At 43.3% G+C, this 17,391-nt stretch overlaps 1 protein-coding gene across 1 annotated transcript in view; it reads left to right on the top strand.

The window, feature by feature from the left end:
• LOC137341713 (band 4.1-like protein 4B) overlaps positions 1–17,391 on the top strand; it is a 282,961-nt gene that overhangs the window by 234,156 nt on the left and 31,414 nt on the right. Inside the window, exons 20-22 of the mRNA XM_068005123.1 lie at positions 1,642–1,743; positions 9,524–9,647; positions 12,988–13,065. Coding sequence (XP_067861224.1) covers positions 1,642–1,743; positions 9,524–9,647; positions 12,988–13,065 — 304 coding nt within the window. The remainder of the gene's footprint in view (positions 1–1,641; positions 1,744–9,523; positions 9,648–12,987; positions 13,066–17,391) is intronic.

Raw genomic sequence — 17,391 nt, 5'->3', positions numbered from 1 at the left:
TGCAGAGGCTCTGGCCACAATCTTCCAATCCTCCTTAGATATGGGGATGGTGCTGGAGGATTGCAAATGTTACACCCCTGTTCTAAAAAGGGGAGAGGGATAAACCCAACGATTACAGGCCAGTCAGCCTAACGTCAATAGTGGGGAAACTTTTACAGACAATAATCCAGGACAAAATAAATTGGCACTTGGAAAAGTATGGGCTAATAAATGAAAGTCGACATTGATTTGTTAAAGGAAAATCGTGTTTGACTAATTTGATTGAGTTCTTCGACGAAATAACGGAGATGGTTGATGAGAGTAGTGCAGTTGATGTATATATGGACTTTCAAAAGGCATTTGATAAAGTACCACATAATAGACTTGTTAGCAAAATTAACGCCCATGGGACAGTGGCAGCGTGGTTACAAAATTGGCTAGGGGACAGAAAACAGAGAGTAGTGGTGAAAGGTTGTTTTTCAGACTGGAGGGAAGAATACAGTTGTGTTCCCCAGAGGTCAGGACCACTGCTCTTCTTGATATATATTAATGACCTGGACTTGGGTATAATTTCAAAGTTTGCAGATGACATGAAACTCGGAACTGTAGTAAACATTGTGGAGGATAGCAACATACTTCAGGAGGACATAGACTGGTGAAATGGGCAGACACATGGCAGATGAAATTTATCGCAGAGAAGTTTGAAGTGATGCATTTTGGTAGGAAGAATGAGGAGAGGCAATATAAACTAAATGGTGTCGTTTTAAAGGGAACAGAGAAGTGCACATACACAAATCTTTGAAGGTGGCAGGACAAGTTGAGAAGGCTGTTAAAAAAGCATATGGGAGCCTGGGCTTTATTAGTAGAGGTATAGGGTACAAAAGCAAGGAAGTTATGCTAAACCTTTATAAAACACTGGTTAGGCCTCAGCTGGAGTATTGTGTTCAATTCTGAACACCACACTTTAGGAAGGATGTTAATGCCTTAGAGAGGCTGCAAAAGAGATTTATTAGAATGGTATCAGGGATGAGGGACTTCAGTTACGTGGAGAGACTGGAGAAGCTGGGGTTGTTCTCCTCAGAACAGAGAAAGTTAAGGGGAGATTCGATAGAGGTGTTCAAAATCATGAATGGTTTTACCAGAGTAAATAAGGAGAAACTGTTTCCAATGGCAGAAGGGTCGGTAACCAGAGGACACAGATTTAAGATGATCGGCAAAAGAGCCAGAGGCGACATGAGGAAATATTTTTTTACGCAGCGAGTTGTTATGATCTGGAATGCACTGCCTGAAAGGGTGGTGGAAGCAGATTCAATAGTAACTTCGAAAAGGGAATTGGATAAATACATGAAGGGGAATGACAGGGCTATGGGGAAAGAGCAGGAGAATGGGACTAATTGGATAACTCTTTCAAAGAGCCAGCACAGGCACGATGGGCCGAATGGCCTCCTCCTGTGCTATGATACTATGATATATCTCTCCTATATGGGCCATTTATGTTTGTTAGCACTTTTTCAAGAAGACAGTTCCCCTATAAAGGTAGTTTAGCAGTCATTGTCTGTGATAAACATATTTACAAGGGATCACCAAAAGCATTCTATTGTAAGTGAATATTTTTTAAAAATAAACATGACAAATCTTGACTATCCTTTTTAACAATACTAGGTGCCTGGCTCCATCACAAGATGGCACACCAGTAAGTGGAGTTCAGGAGAAGCAACGGCCCAAAGCTCCACGCCTAAGGAAGCTTACGAGACAGTACAGCTTGTGAGTACTTTATAATTATTTACCAGAAACTCTTAACAGGTTATGTAATTCTGATAAATGTGATTCATTTTCTCTCATTGCCTGGAAAGAAAGAAAAATACTGAAGATTTGTATATACAGATTAATCATGTTATACGTTCAATATTTGAATCTTTCTAATCCCTAACACTGGTTGTTATGACAGAAGGCTACACTGTGTGGAGGTGCTGCAATGAAGTGCTGTATACCATGCTAACAGAAGGATTAGTTCACTAAATTAAACAGCTACAATTTAAGTGGGTTTGGTGAGGTGGCATTGGGGAGGCAATGTGTTTTAACTCCCTCTATTACCAAATAGCAGGGCTTAAGTTCACACTCATGAGTCACAATGTCAAGTTGCCAGTCTTGGCTCTGAGGTTAGTGGAAGCGCTGGCAATGCCTCATTGCAAAAAGTATGGGAATGAAAAGCAGTGACCTGCTTTAGTGTCCACAGTATACCTGGATGATTAAATGTGTTTTATGCCCTGATATTCATTCCTTTTTTGGGATTCTTTGGCAATGTAACTGCGTGACTTTCACACTTCAGTATTGTGCAGCATAAGCATTCCTCTCTATCTTTTGATTACATATGAAACACCAGATGGTTAAAAGCTGTAACTACTAAACTCTCTAGAACAGGGTACTTTCTGAATGGTAAAAAGTTTAAAAACAATGGATGTTCAAAGGGACTTAGGGGTTCAGGTACATAGATCATTGAAGTGTCATGAACAGGTGCAGAAAATAATCAATAAGGCGAATGGAATGCTGGCCTTTATATCTCGAGGACTAGAGTACAAGGGGGCAGAAGTTATGCTGCAGCTATACAAAACCCTGGTTAGACCACACCTGAAGTACTGCGAGCAGTTCTGGGCACCGCACCTTCGGAAGGACATGTTGGCCTTGGAGGGAGTGCAGCGTAGGTTTACTAGAATGATACCCGGACTTCAAGGGTTAAGTTACGAGGAGAGATTACACAAATTGGGGTTGTATTCTCTAGAGTTTAGAAGGTTAAGGGGTGATCTGATCAAAGTTTATAAGATATTAAGGGGAACAGATAGGGTGGATAGAGAGAAACTATTTCCGCTGATTGGGGATTCTAGGAGTAGGGGGCACAGTCTAAAAATTAGAGCCAGACCTTCCAGGAGCGAGATTAGAAAACATTTCTACACACAAAGGGTGATAGAAGTTTGGAACTCTCCTCCGCAAACGGCAATTGGTACTAGCTCAATTGCTAAACTTAAATCTGAGATAGATAGCTTTTTGGCAACCAAAGGTATTAAGGGATATGGGCCAAAGGCAGGTATATGGAGTTAGATGGCGGAGCAGGCAGGAGGGGCTGAATGGCCTACTCCTGTTCCTTTGTTCTCTGTTTGGGGGGAATAGAACCTGGATTTCGTTAGTCATATCAATTGGAAAAGAATCACAAAAGTAGAGCTTATTTCAAAAAGAAAATCACAAAACACAACTGCTAAAAGCTAAAACAGAAAGTCAGAGGACGATATGTCAGTATTACTCTTTAAAGCATTTTTCTCAGCAGGGCATAATGACTGTCATTTAACAACTGAACAAGAAAACAAGAGTTTCCAACATTGGTTATGATCATGAGTGAGTGACTATGGTGTAACTGTGTAAAAGCTCTGTGTTGTGCAGAATGGTTGTGTCATTCTGTTAAAATTGAGTTCTGAGCTCTTCAAAATTCACTTTTTCTTTTAATAAGGTCATGGTTTCATATTCTAATACCTGGACCTGTATGTACTGCCATGGATTTCGCAAAATCCTTTGATTGAATTTTTATAAAAAAAGAAACACTAAGGATGTATCTCTAAGTATTTGATTTGCTAAATAAAGGTAGAACAATCAAACCTTCGAAACCCCATTTCAAAGACTAAATGAGAAAGATGTCAATCCATCCGCATTTACAATTCAAAGCGTTTTACACAAGACCTCATGCAGGGCATTTTTGTGTGTAAATGGTGAGCATTCTTCATTATTGCTGGGCCTAAGTCCACGGCAGAATTTTATTTTTGCACATACATAGTGCATTTTCTACCCCAAATCGTCAATTTTTCCCTCCTCCCCTTTCCCTCTTCTGGAGGCACTGACTTGTGCTAGAGTGCGATTACATTGGCACTAGCCAATCTCCAGTACTTCACCCAAGTACACATTCTTCGTGTGTGAGCTTAGCCTGTATTTTTTGATGTTTGGGTGGGTTAGATTCATTGAAGGTGAACTGATGAATCCCACGTTTGGATGCGCGCACGCCTCTGACACCCAGAAGTCCCGCCAGCACTTAAAGCCGATGGGCCGATTATTTAAAAGGCCAATTTAGGGGATTAACTTTTTTTGTATTGAGTTACACAAATGATTTTAACTTTTCCTAAATGTGTTTCCCATGGCCACAAACACGCCATGGAAACAGAGGCGATTTGCAGCCGATAGCCATTTGGACCTTTAAACCAGTGATTGACACATATGAAGAAAAGGTGAGTTTTTGCAGCAGGGCAAACAGTTCTCTCAGACAGACGTTTGGCTGGGAGTTCTTTGTGTTTAGACTGAGATTTCTTTGTTCACACTCAGAATTCTTCTGTTCACACACATTCACCTACATTTTGGACCCCCTCAAACTGATACCATCAGGATGGGGGGGTGGGGGCGCAATGGATTTATTCAGCAGTACATCTGAGGAGGAGGCACATCACCATCTGCAGTTCTGGGAGTTGCAGCTCCACAAGACAGAGGTGCGCTACAAGGACCTGCAGAAGAGCCGGGAGGGGACCAATGGAAGAGCCGAGGTGTTAGGAGAAACTACACATGTGAGAGGGTCTACAGGCAGAGGCTGAGCTTCCTGGACCTCTCTGAGCAGCAATGCCTGCGAAGGCTAAGATTGAGTCGCCAGGTAGTCACAGACTTCTGCAGGCTCCTTCATGCAGACCTGCTCCACGCTGGGCTTGGTGGCCATGCGTTGCCCATCACAGTTAAAGTCACTGCTGCCCTCAATTTCTTCATCTCTGGATCCTTCCAGGGCGCCACCGGTGACATCACCAGGATCTCTCAGTTGTCTGCACATAAGTTATATGACAGGTCACAGATGGCTTGTTTGCCAGGGGAACCCCACTATGTCAACTTCCCCATCGATGACGTCAGCCAAACTGAGAGGGCAGTGGATTTCCACACTCTGGCTGGCTTCCCACAGGTACAGAGCGCAATTGATTGCACACACATAGCAATCCGTGGGCTTCCACGTGAGCCAGGACTGTTAATCAACTGAGAGGGATATCACTCCATCAATGTGCAGCTAGTTTGCGACCACTGGAAGAGATTTCTGCAGGTGTGTGCCAAATTCCTTGGCAGCTGCCATGATTCTTTCATTTTGCGTGAATCCAACATCCCAGCCCTCTTCCACGCACAAAACAGACTTAAAGGCTGACTCCTTGGAGACAAGGGATACCCCCTGCAGACTCCCTGAAAAACCACAGCAGCAGTACAACAGTCACATCACCACCAGTTCTGTCATTGAACAAACCATTGGAATGCTCAAGATGCGCTTCAGGTGCCTGGATCGATCTTGGGGGTCCCATCAGTGCTCACCGTGAGGGTGTGTCGAATAATAGTCGTGTGTTGTGTCCTGAAGGGTACTGATGGAGGAGCTCCAACGCGCTCATTGAGCATCCTCATCTGCCGGCAACATTGAAGACGACGATGAGGAGGACAAAGATGGAGAACCCGTCGCCAGAACAGCGGTGCATATGGTTGCTCCTGATACCAGGGATTCACTCATATCTAACACGTTCTCATAATGAGATCTGCAAACTGAAAATAGTGAAGTTCCCAGACTGCCTGGAATGACCACCACCACCAACACCAGCCCCCACCCCCCCACCCTCCGCTTACACAAAACAGTCCTTCAACCATGTACACACACATTGTACACATGCCCAATGGGTGACATCATGTCTTGGTGTTCATGATGAAGCACATGAAAGGGCAGTTTCACAAAAGGGACTCAAGGATGGGCAAGATGTGGCAGTGAGAATTATAATATTTAATGTGCATTTAACAAAAAACGAAAATAAATGAAAAACATGACATTCCGTCAGACACCCTTGTACATACTCTTGATGATTACAAAACCTTAGCCTTGCTCTTCCTAGTGCATCCCTTGTGGCTTCAGCAGGTTGTTCAGATTCATGCCCTGACTGCTGAGATGCACTTGGCCTACGCCCTCTGGGCTTTGAAGCCCGTGAGGGCCCCGCCAAAGACTGCTCCAACTGCACCTCTGCAGGGGCAGACTCGGCCACCTGGAGAGGAGGCAGCATTGCGAGTACTGGTTGAGGGAGGGGCTTGTGAGAAGATGTGGCGCTTTCTAAGGCCTCGGATGAATTTTCTGTCTGCTTGTTTAAGGCAGCAGACATGTTGGCACCCAGAGTCTGCATGGCCGTTGCCATGGCCTTCATGGACTAGTTTGAGAGCCGTGCTTGAAGCTCAATGGAGGCTACCATTCTCTCCATTGGAGATATTTCCATACTTACCTGCGCCACCAATCCACTAGCGGTGGAGTTGGATTCCTTCATCCTATCCGCTAATGTGGAGAGTGTGCGTGACACCTTTTCCATTACCTCGCAATGGTGGAGCTGTACCTCGATCATTCTTACTGTCAACGATATCCCCAGGGTTCATCATCTGGGTCCAGCTGAGCAGAGCCGAGAAAGGAGTGTGCCCACCAACGCAGACTCTCTACAGCTGCTCCTGCCACCAGACTCTGCTCATGCTCACTTGTGAGTGTTGAATCACCAGTTGACAACCCAACTATTTGTCTAACAGGACCTACCAAAGTGCCAGTATCTGCGCTGGTGCGTGGCTGAATGTCATGTGACGGTGCGCCCTCAGTGGAATGGGGGTCCTCTGAGAAATTACCTTCTTCCATGGTGCGTGCCTCATCATCAATCCACGAAGGCCCTTGGAAGAGAACATAAAGTAATAAAAAAATCATTGCAGAAGTTAGTTTGCAATGAGCATACTGAGGTGTGCAACAGGTCAATCATTGATAACATCAATTCATGATGTGTGTGAAGGATGTTAAACTTCTGTCACCAGCCGTTTGCAGGCTCCCAGTCTCACCGTCGCCGACGGCCAGGCATTCAAACATGCGGCTGAGCTCCAAGGCCGCCGCCTCCGCCTCTGTCAGGGTGGGCCCCTCCACCTATTTGTGGTGGGCCTCTCCAGTCCTACTCCTCTCCCATGCATTTTGAACTCTCCTCCTACATGGGGAGAAAGAACAGATGTGTGAGTGAATGAAGACGATGTGTTTACCCAGTGGATGCACTGCTTTTTGTGAGACTGATGCATCAGAGGGTGAGTATCAGACAGATTCATGACATTGCATCAGGATTGGGGTGAGTGGGAGTGGTGGGTTCACAAATGGGAAGGTGAGGAAGTGCATAGATAGTGAAGGTAAGTTGATGATGAAACTTAAGTGAGTGCGAGGAGTGATGTGATGGAGTAGGCTTGGCAAGACAGAGTGAGAGGGAGGGTTATTGTACACCACAGGATGTAGGTGAATCAGTAACTGTACTCACTTTTCCTGACATGGTTAGGTCTTTAAAATGCTTCCTGCATTGTACTCATGACCTTGCCACCGCGCTCCTGCTGCTAAGCTCCTCTGCCACCTCCAGCCATGCTGCCTTGGTGGCAGAAGCAGGGCGTCTCTTCTGATCAGCTGGGTATAGTATCTCCCTTCTACTCCTGACACCAACCGGTAGTAACGCGAGAGGAGTTGCTAAAATGGGATGCTGCCTTAGACCTGCGATGCTGCATTTTTTAATTTTCCTCCTTTCTCCTTCAGAATCCATGGTTGCAATGGTTTTTTAAATACTCCAGTTCCCAGCATGTCATTTGGGTGCACAGTATGCCTACTGCACAGTTTGGAGATACGAAACCCAGAAGTAACATTAAGGGCCTTCAATTTAGTCGCAATCGCTCAAGCCGACGCGCAGAAAAGTTTTCCGGGTTTCCGACGCAACTACTCACCTAGACTACTCACTCACCCACTGACTTCCCGCCACCATGTTAAAATCATGCTTATTGTGCCGGATTTCTGCAGCCCATTTTAGCAGCCCTCCCACCCTCATTTTTCACTCTCATTTCCAAGAGTCAGCAGATGTGTCCTCCCTAAAATGGTGGGTGTATTTGAATGAGGCATATGACTTGGTGATTCACAGAAAACTTATTTCTCAGCCAATTTTAAGAGCATGTATAGCCATGTGGGAGCAATTAGCTGTGAACAGATGCATAAAGCAAATCACAGACCCATTGGCCCCGATATTTACGGGGAAAGAGCAGGGGCGCTTGTCTGTGGCCAGGAAACCCAGAGATACCAGTACGGCAGAGGTCCTGCTGAATATAACGGCAGGACCTCATCAGAATTATTTTACTCTGTTTCTTACCTGGCAGCCAGCCAGATTGAGAGGCTGGCAGTTGCCGGGCTGGAAAGCCTATTGTAGGAGGCAGCAGCCGGGATCTGTTGGTTTTGGTCCTTGGGAACCGGAGAAGATCGGGGTGGAGGGGTGGGTGCGGGGGAGCTTGGAGCGCAGCAGTGAGGAGGGAGGGAGAGATCGCCGGTGGAGGGTGGGGGGGTGAGGCTGATCGGGAGGAGGGAGAAATCGCCGGAGGAGTGGTCAGCTGATCGCAGGTTAGCTTGGAGGACTGGGGGGGCGGGGAGCACTCCTGCTCCTCCTAGCCCGTAAGCAGTGCTGGAACAGCACTTACTTGCCAGATCCAACAGCACCCGACTCCATTCAGCTGTCTTGTTTCCCGAGCCCTAGGTAACCCGGCCCGCAGCTGTTAAATTTAAATAGCTTCAAGATGAGGAACGGAGCCTCATTAACATATTTTAATGACTGACCCGTGTCTCGAGAGCGGGTTACTCAGCCGCCCCCCCCAACTCGCCGCGGTTAAACTGGAAGTAGGTGCGTTCGCAGTGGGTTGGAGTCAGGTTTCCCATTTTTAGCAATTTAAACCCCCCACCCCCCCAACCCTCTCCCACCTGTTGTGGGGCGGGGTGTTAAAATTCCCCCCATTGTTTTCTGGAACAAGGTGTGAGGGCAAGGCCAAGATGCAGAGGGGCCTTATTGCTATTTCTCCTTTGCTTATTCATCTGGCACATCTAAAGGGAGGAGAAGAGGAAAATGGGTTGCTTTGCAGCAGAGTTCATTTGACGTTCAATAGAAGGAGTGATATGAGTGTTTCATGTGCTTTTAAAAAGCTCTTTTAAGCATAATATGAGGCTGGTTTTCAAAACAGCTGTAGTGCTTCATTGTACTTCCACCAACTCTTGGCGGGCGGGGGTGGGGGGGGATGAGAAAGAGGAAAGAGATCTCTCTAGCTGCAGATAAATTCTGTAAATATTGCCATGTTCATCTCTGATGAAGTTTGATGGTACACTGACAGACCACAATTCACAGAACCAAAAGGCAATCCTGTCACATTGTTTCATTTCTCTGCAGAGAATTAAATCATTTGTTATTCATTATGGTATTTCTTGGTAGTCAAGATTATGTAGCACTTACAACCCAAATGAAATTGTTTTCCAAGTCGTCCTGTGAAAGTAGCTATCTGGAGGCTGAATCTGAAAGCACAACAAGAAGTCAATTATAAAGGCTGATTCTTAATGGATTACATAGTTCCATACCTCTGCAAATTGTAATGTTCTATTCTGATGGTGGATGAATGTGTTTATAGTAATGTCCTTTATTCTCTCTGACAGTAATCACAGTGATGAGGATGACCTGCCTCCCGCCTTAGCTGCAGCCATTCAGAGCAGCCCTCCCCCAGTCAGTAAACTGCCCATTTCTGATGTTCAGCAGTTACAGTACCCCACCTGCATCAAGGTATAGACATTGTTTGAAGAAAAGTATTTTATCAAAATAATCTCCTGCTAAAGCAACAAAATAGACATGTTAAACTATTACTGTAATGTTAACTGAAAGTGACTTGTCTGCAACAGAGAATAATTTAACTGCACCCTTGGCTTAAATATGTAAAGAAGATCAGAAAGAATTTGTATTTATATAGCACAATTTACATCTTCAGGCCATCCCAAAGAGCTTCACAGCCAATTCATTATTTTGAAGTGCAGTCACTTATTATGTAAGGAAATGAGGCAGCCAATTTGCACACAGCAAGATCCCACAATCAACAATGAGCTAAACGATGAGTTGATCTATTTTGGTAGTGTGTGTTGATGTGAACACGAGGAGAAAGAACTCCCTTGTTCTTCAAATAGTATCATGGGATGTTTTATGTCCACCTCACAGGCAGACAGGGTTTCAGTTTAATGTCTCATCCAAAAGTTGGCACCTTCAACAATGCAGCACTTCCATAGTACTGTACTGAGAAGTCAGCCTACGTTGTGTGCTCAAGTCCTAGACTGGGGCTTAAACCTTCTGACTCAGAGCTGAGAGCAGTATCACTGAGCCAAGGCTTACATTTGGCTCATAACAAATTTCTGACAGCTGTGGTACAGAAGGAAAAATAAGTATGAATTCACAATTGTTTACAAAGCTTCTGTATTTAATAACTGTAAAGTACATAGAATCAATAGGCTGATTTCTTATCCTAACCACTACTTTATTAATCAAATAATTGGGGTTTCTCATTTCACAAATTGTAACCAATACTGGCTGCCAGAACACATTGTAAACATTTAATTACCAAACAATACTTAAAACATCCAGTTTTAACTTATATATTTTTTCAGGATGGGAGGGTTGAATTTTTGAGCTTTTTGAGTTGAGGGATATCAGTGTTGAGGAAAGGACCAGCTTTCCACTTTATTTGTCCACTGCCAGCATGTATAAATTTGGTTAAGTGCAGAATAAAGTTCCTTCTACTCTGCCACCTGTTCCCTTTAAGGCACACTGTCTTCATTAAATAGCATTTTGTTTCAAGAGAGGAGAATTATGCTTAATTTTTATCATGTCCATACATCTTGCATTGTGCATCTGTCGAACCTTTTGTCTTTTTTTTAACAAACACTTTTTCTTTTATGAAAACAGTAGCTAGCGCTTTAAGCCAAACCTCAGAGTAATCCGCCCCTCCCCCAATGCAGCAGCGTGACATTTCCATTTCCTCTGCAAACCAATCTGTGTGACTCCCTTCTGAGGTGGTGAATTTCTGCCAAATTAGGGGCAGTTTTGTTCCCTACTTCCACTTATTAGAAAAGTGATTGAGAACATCCACATTCCTTTCTCAGTGGGCCCTTACAGCCTGCAGGGAGATTGTACCCAAATAACAGACCAATCAACCAAATTTAGAATTTTAATTTCCAGCTCCACAAGAAATGGGGGCTGGGAATTTGCTGTGCCGTTGCCCATTAATGAGCACTGATTCACTCCCTCAGTGACTTAAGAATGCTTCATCAAATTTTAAGTAAAATTAATGAGCCTTCTCATTAAATACTGGATTACACTAAAAATAAGTATCTGCTGTACTGTTTGCTTGCCCTGTTTGCACATCTGTAAGAATCAGATATCAGCTCTATAACCTTTCCCCTTTTTTTTCCATTTTCTCTTCTCTTGAAGGCGGTGACCTATGTTGGGGTCAATGATGACTCATTAAAGGTACACAAAACTTCAGTGTACTTCCATAGGTTCTTGATAAGTTTTTCTGATGCTGTTAGCCTTCCTGATAATTCTTCATATGTGAGCCAAGTTAGTGAAGCTATTGTACCATGGGATTGTGGGGAATTACAGCCATGTCCTATCCTGTCATCTCCCAATGTCCATATGCTTGCACTTTCCAGCAGGGGTCCTTGGATGGAGAGCATAAATAGGAACTGTGGGTGTTTATTTTTCCACCTCACTAGCCTGAGAATATTGAAGCCAATTCACCGAGCTGTTGGGAAACCCTTATTTCCTTTTTCCCCCGTCATACTCTAGAAATGCTGACTCATACTGGGGTAGGTTTTCATGCGTGCTGATTGTCCTCTGGCAGTTTGCCAAAGTGGCCATTCTTCATGTGTGATCCTAGAGTGAGTGTTAGGTTGACAGTGGGAAACATTGCAGCCGTGTGTAGTCAATTTTGACTCTCTCTATTCAATGTTTGAGACTGACACCATAATGGTTAATAGCCATATGACTTTATTTTGCACAAGTAAGAATTAATACCTTACAGTATTTAAGCAATAGTTTACAAAGCACAATTGAGAATTATATTACCCCGTTGTCCTTTGGGTAGAAGCCGCGACCTCATTCCACATTCCCTCATGCACATACTCTTGTTCTCATTTACCCGCCAGGTACCTTCTTTTCTGTCCTCTACCCTGAGTCTGAGTAGGGGCTAGCTGCTTATACACTAAATTAACCCCTCGCCCCACTTCTTACTGCAGCAGAATACATCCAATCAAGTATTTTCCAAAATCTTCCCTTTAATTCACCCAATCATCTGGATGACACGTACTTGGTCCAGAAGAGACAGTTTCCCCTTATCTCTCTTTATCCCTAGCACAATATTCCCCAGTCCCTGCATGTGATAAATCACCCTATAGGCCTCGAAAGTGACATGGAATGGCTAACTTCAGCATTCCAATGTGTCTAAAGCAGTGGGGATTACCGTTATGTTCCTCCTTTAGTTTGTAACAACAAGATTCGAATGGCTTTATTGCCTGCAGCTGTAGTAAGTTAATTTAAAAGCAGTCTCTGTTATAGTACGGTATCTTCAACTAAAGCTTTAACTAATTAACCCTTTTCGAGCCTAGTTCCCCTAATTATCTTAACCTATATTTCCTTACATATGCCGGATATGCATTACATCTCCTGGTATCCACGTGTGCTCTTTCTTGTGAAAGGACCCATTTTTTTTTAAACTTCACTTTTTCATTCAGGCTCTCCAGCACCACTGTGTAATGCGCAAAGCCAGCAGCAAGCAATTTACTCCACTGCTTCTTTGAATGTTACACTGTACCTGGTGTCCAGGACTTGACCTTAAATTTTGTATACTTTAAGTACATCAAAACTGGTTCCATGTTTAGTGAACTGTTGTCTTTTACTTTACAGTAACACTTGCTTGTCTGCATTCTATTTACTTATTGAGAGGATTTCTGATCATTGCTTCCATTTCTAGCATTTTCTGTGGATTTTCATGGTAATTAAATAAGTGCAAAGCAAATTCATATTGTTTGAACCTCTTCCTTGTGTGGATTTATAACAGAGAACTTTTGCCTTTTTACAGAATAGTTTAGAAGAAGACCACACAGATTTGGCTGCTCCAGGAGATCTACTAATGGACTTCACCGAGGCTACTCCTCTGGTTTGTGTTCAGCGTCTGGCATTTCAAGTTGTTCATTTTATTGATTAGTATTCTACGGATTACAATATGTTATGAGTTAATATAAATCCTAAAAGCAATTACTGACTGTCCTTGGAAGTAATATTGTTTCATCTTACTCTAATTAGTGCCATTTTTAATAATCCCCCAATGTTTCCCACTTTTTTAAAAAAATCCCCTCTCATGATGATGCATGCTGGCATACATCGTGGAACCAACCAGAGAACAAGCTATTTTAGATCTTGTCTTGTGTAATGAGACAGGGTTAATTAGTGACCTCATAGTAAGGGTTCCTCTGGGGAAAGTGATCATAATATGGTAAAATTTCACATTGAGTTCGAGATTGACGTACTTAAGTCCAAAACTAGAGTCTTAAACTTAAAGCCAATTACATAGAAACATAGAAAACAGGAGCAAGAATAGGCCATTCGGCCCTTCGGACCTGTTCCGCCATTCAAAATGATCATGGCTGATCATCTAACTCAGTACCCTGTTCCCACTTTTTCCCCATATCCCTTAATCCCTTTAGCATTAAGAAATATATCTATCTCCTTCTTGAATATATTTAATGACTTGGCCTCCACTGCCTTCTGTGGTAGAGAATTCCACAGGTTCACCACACTCTGAGTGAAGAAATTTCTCCTCATCTCGGTTCTAAATGGCATACCCCATATCCTGAGACTGTGATCCCTGGTTCTGGACTCCCCAGCCATCGGGAACATCCTCCCTGCATCTAGTCTGTCTAGTCCTGTTGGAATTTTATATGTTTTGATGAGATCACCTCTCATTCTTCTAAACGCTAGTGAATATAGGCCTAGTCGACCGAATCTCTCCTCATATGTCAGTCCTGCCATCCCAGGAATCAGTCTGGTAAACCTTCATTGCACTCCCTCCATGGCAAGGACATCCTTCCTCAGATGAGACCAAAACTGCACACAACAGTCCAGATGTGGTCTCACCAAGGCCCTGTATACCTGCAGTAAGACATCCCTGCTCCTGTACTCAAATCCTCTTGCAACGAAGGCCAACGTACCATTCGCCTTCCTAACTGCTTGCTGCACCCGAATGCTCGCTTTCAGCGACTAGTGTACAAGGACACCCAGGTCTCATTGCACCTCCCCTTTTCCCAATCTATCACCATTCAGATAATAATCTGCCTTTCCGTTTTTACAACCAAAGTGGATAACCTCACATTTATCCACGTTATACTGCATCTGCCATGTTCTTGCCCACTCGCCCACTTGTCTAAATCACATTGGAGCCTCTTTGCATCCTCCTCACAGCTCACATTCCGCCCCAGCTTTGTGTCTTCTGCAAACTTGGAAATGTTACATTTAGTTCCCTCATCCAAATCATTGATATATATTGTGAATAGCTGGGGCCCAAGCACTAATCCCTGCGGTACCCCACTAGTCACTGCCTGCCACCCGGAAAAAGACCCGTTTATTTCTACTCTCTGTTTCCTGTCTGTCAACCAATTCTCAATCCATGCCAGTATACTCCCCCCAATCCCATGTGCTTTAATTTTGCACACTAACCTCTTGTGTGGGACCTTATCAAAAGCCTTCTGCAAATCCAAATACACCACATCCACTGGTTCTCCCCTATCTATTCTACTAGTTACATCCTCAAAAAACTCCAGTAGATTTGTTAAGCATGATTTCCCTTTCATAAACCCATGCTGACTTTGTCCAATCCCGTTAATGCCTTCCAAGTGTTCTGTTAGCACATCTTTTATAACAGACTCTAGCATTTTCCCCACTACTGATGTTAGGTATGAGGGATGAGTTGGCTAAGATTGATTGGAAAATTAGATTAAAAGATATGACGGTAAATAAACAGTAGCGAACATTTAAAGAAATTTTTCATAATTTTCAACAAATATACATTCCATTGAGGAATAAAAACGCCACGGGAAAAGTGACTAACTGAAGAAGTTAAGGATAATAATAGATTAAAAGAAGAGGCTTATAATGTTGCCAAGAAGAGTAGTAAGCCTGAGGATTGGGAGAGTTTTAGAAACCAGCAAAGGATGACCAAAAAATTGATAAAGAAGGAGGAAATAGAATATGGGAGTAAACTAGCAAGAAATATAAAAACAGATTGTAAGAGTTTCTACAAGTGTGTAAAAGGAAGGGAGTAGTGAAAGTAAACGTGGGTCTCTTAGAGGCTGAGACAGGAGAAAATATAATGGGGAATAAGGAAATGGCAGAGACGTTAAACAAATATTTTGTATCTATCTTCACAGTAGAAGACACAAAAAACGTACCAGAAATATTGAGGAACCAAGGGTCGAATGAGAGTGAGGAACTTAAAGCAATTAATATTAGTAAAGAAAAAGTACTGGAGAAATGAATGGGACTATAAGCCAACAAATCCCCTGGACCTGATGGCCTATATACTAGGGTTCTAAAAGAGGTGGCTGTAGAGATAGTGGATGCATTGGTCATGATCTTCCAAAATTCCCTAGATTCTAGAACGGTCCCAGTGGATAGGAAGGTAGCAAATGTAACACCGCTATTAAAGGAGGGAGAGAGAAAACATAGAGCTACAGGCCAGTTAGCCTGATATCAGCAGTCGGGAAAATGCTAGACTCTATTATTAAGGACGTGGTAACGGGGCACTTAGAAAATCATAAGATGGTTAAATGTAAGGAATCTTACAACACCAGGTTATAATCCAACAGTTTTATTTGAAAATCACAAGCTTTCAGAGCTTACCTCCTTCGTCAGGTGAGTGAGTAAAGTGGTTCATGCGATTTTAGAAACCTTCAGTCACTCACCTGACGAAGGAGGTAAGCTCCGAAAGCTTGTGATTTTCAAATAAAATTGTTGGACTATAACCTGGTGTTGTAAGATTCCTTACATTTGTCCACCCCAGTCCATCACCGGCATCTCCACATCATAAGATGGTTAGGCAGAGTCAACATGGTTTTGTGAAAGGGAAATCATGTTTGACAAATCTACTGGTGTTTTTTGAGGTTGTAACTAGAAGGGTGGATAAAGGGGAACCGGTGCATGTAGTATATATGGATTTTCAAAAGGCATTCGATAAGGTGCCACACAAAAGGTTGTTGCACAAAATTAGGGCTCATGGTTTTATGGGTAATATATTAGCATGGATAGAGGATTGGTTAACGGACAGAAGAGAGAGTAGGGATAAACGGGTCATTTTCAGGTTGGCACGCTGTAACTAGTGGGGCGCCGCAAGGATCAGTGCTTGGACCGCAGCTATTTACAATCTATATTAATGATTTAGATGAATGTACCAAGTGTAATGTGTCCAAGTTTGCTGACGATACAAAGCTGGGTGGGAAAGTAAGCTGTGAGGCGGACACAAAGCGTCTGCAAAGGAATATAGACAGGTTAGGTGAGTGGGCAAGAAGGTGGCAGATGGAGTATAATGTGGGGAAATGTGAGGTCATTCACTTTGGTAGGAAGAATAGAAAAACAGAATATTTTTTAAATGATGAGAAACTTTTAAATGTTGGTGTTCAGAGGGATTTAGGTGTACTTGTACACGAAACACAGAAAGTTAGCATGCAGGTACGGCAAGCGATTAGGAAGGCAAATGGTATGTTGGCCTTTATTGCAAGGAAATTGGAGTATAAGAGTAAGGAAGTCTTGCTGCGATTGTACAGGGCTTTGGTGAGACCACATCTGGAGTACTGTGTACAGTTTTGGTTCTCTTACCTAAGGAAGGATATGTTTGCCTTAGGGGGGGTGTAACGAAGGTTCCCATAATTGATTCCTGGGATGATTAGGAGAGATTGAGTAGAATGGGCCTATACTTTATGGAGTTTAGAAGAATGAGAGGTGATCTCATTGAAACATAAGATTCTGAGAGGGCTTGACAGGTAGTTGCTGAGAAGCTGTTTCCCCTGGCTGGAGAGACTAGAACTAGGGGCATAGTTTCAGGATAAGGGGTCGGCCATTTAGGACGGAAATTAGGGGAAATTTCTTCCCTTAGAGGATTGTGAATCTTTGGAATTCCAGACGGCTGTGGATGTTCAGTCATTCAGTCATTGAGTATATTCAAGACTGAGTTCGATAGATTTTTGGACTTTAAGGGAATCAAGGGATATAGGGACTAGGCGGGAAAGTGGAGTTGAGATCGAACATCAGCCATTGAATGGCGGAGCAGGCTCGAGGGGCCTTATGGCCTGCTCCTGCTCCTATTTCTTATGTTCTTATACAGTTTTCCAGGAAGGAGCAACCAAAGTACCTCAGCCAAGTGATGATTCTTGTGTGAATCTTAATAGTGAGCGTTAGTATGTCATCACAACTGCTCTTACTTTATATTTCCTAA

This window comes from Heptranchias perlo, chromosome 2 (assembly GCF_035084215.1).
Source record: "Heptranchias perlo isolate sHepPer1 chromosome 2, sHepPer1.hap1, whole genome shotgun sequence".
Lineage (NCBI taxonomy): Eukaryota > Metazoa > Chordata > Chondrichthyes > Hexanchiformes > Hexanchidae > Heptranchias > Heptranchias perlo.
The sequence above is the reverse complement of the archived record's forward strand: the minus strand, read 5'-3'. Positions and strand labels throughout refer to the sequence as shown.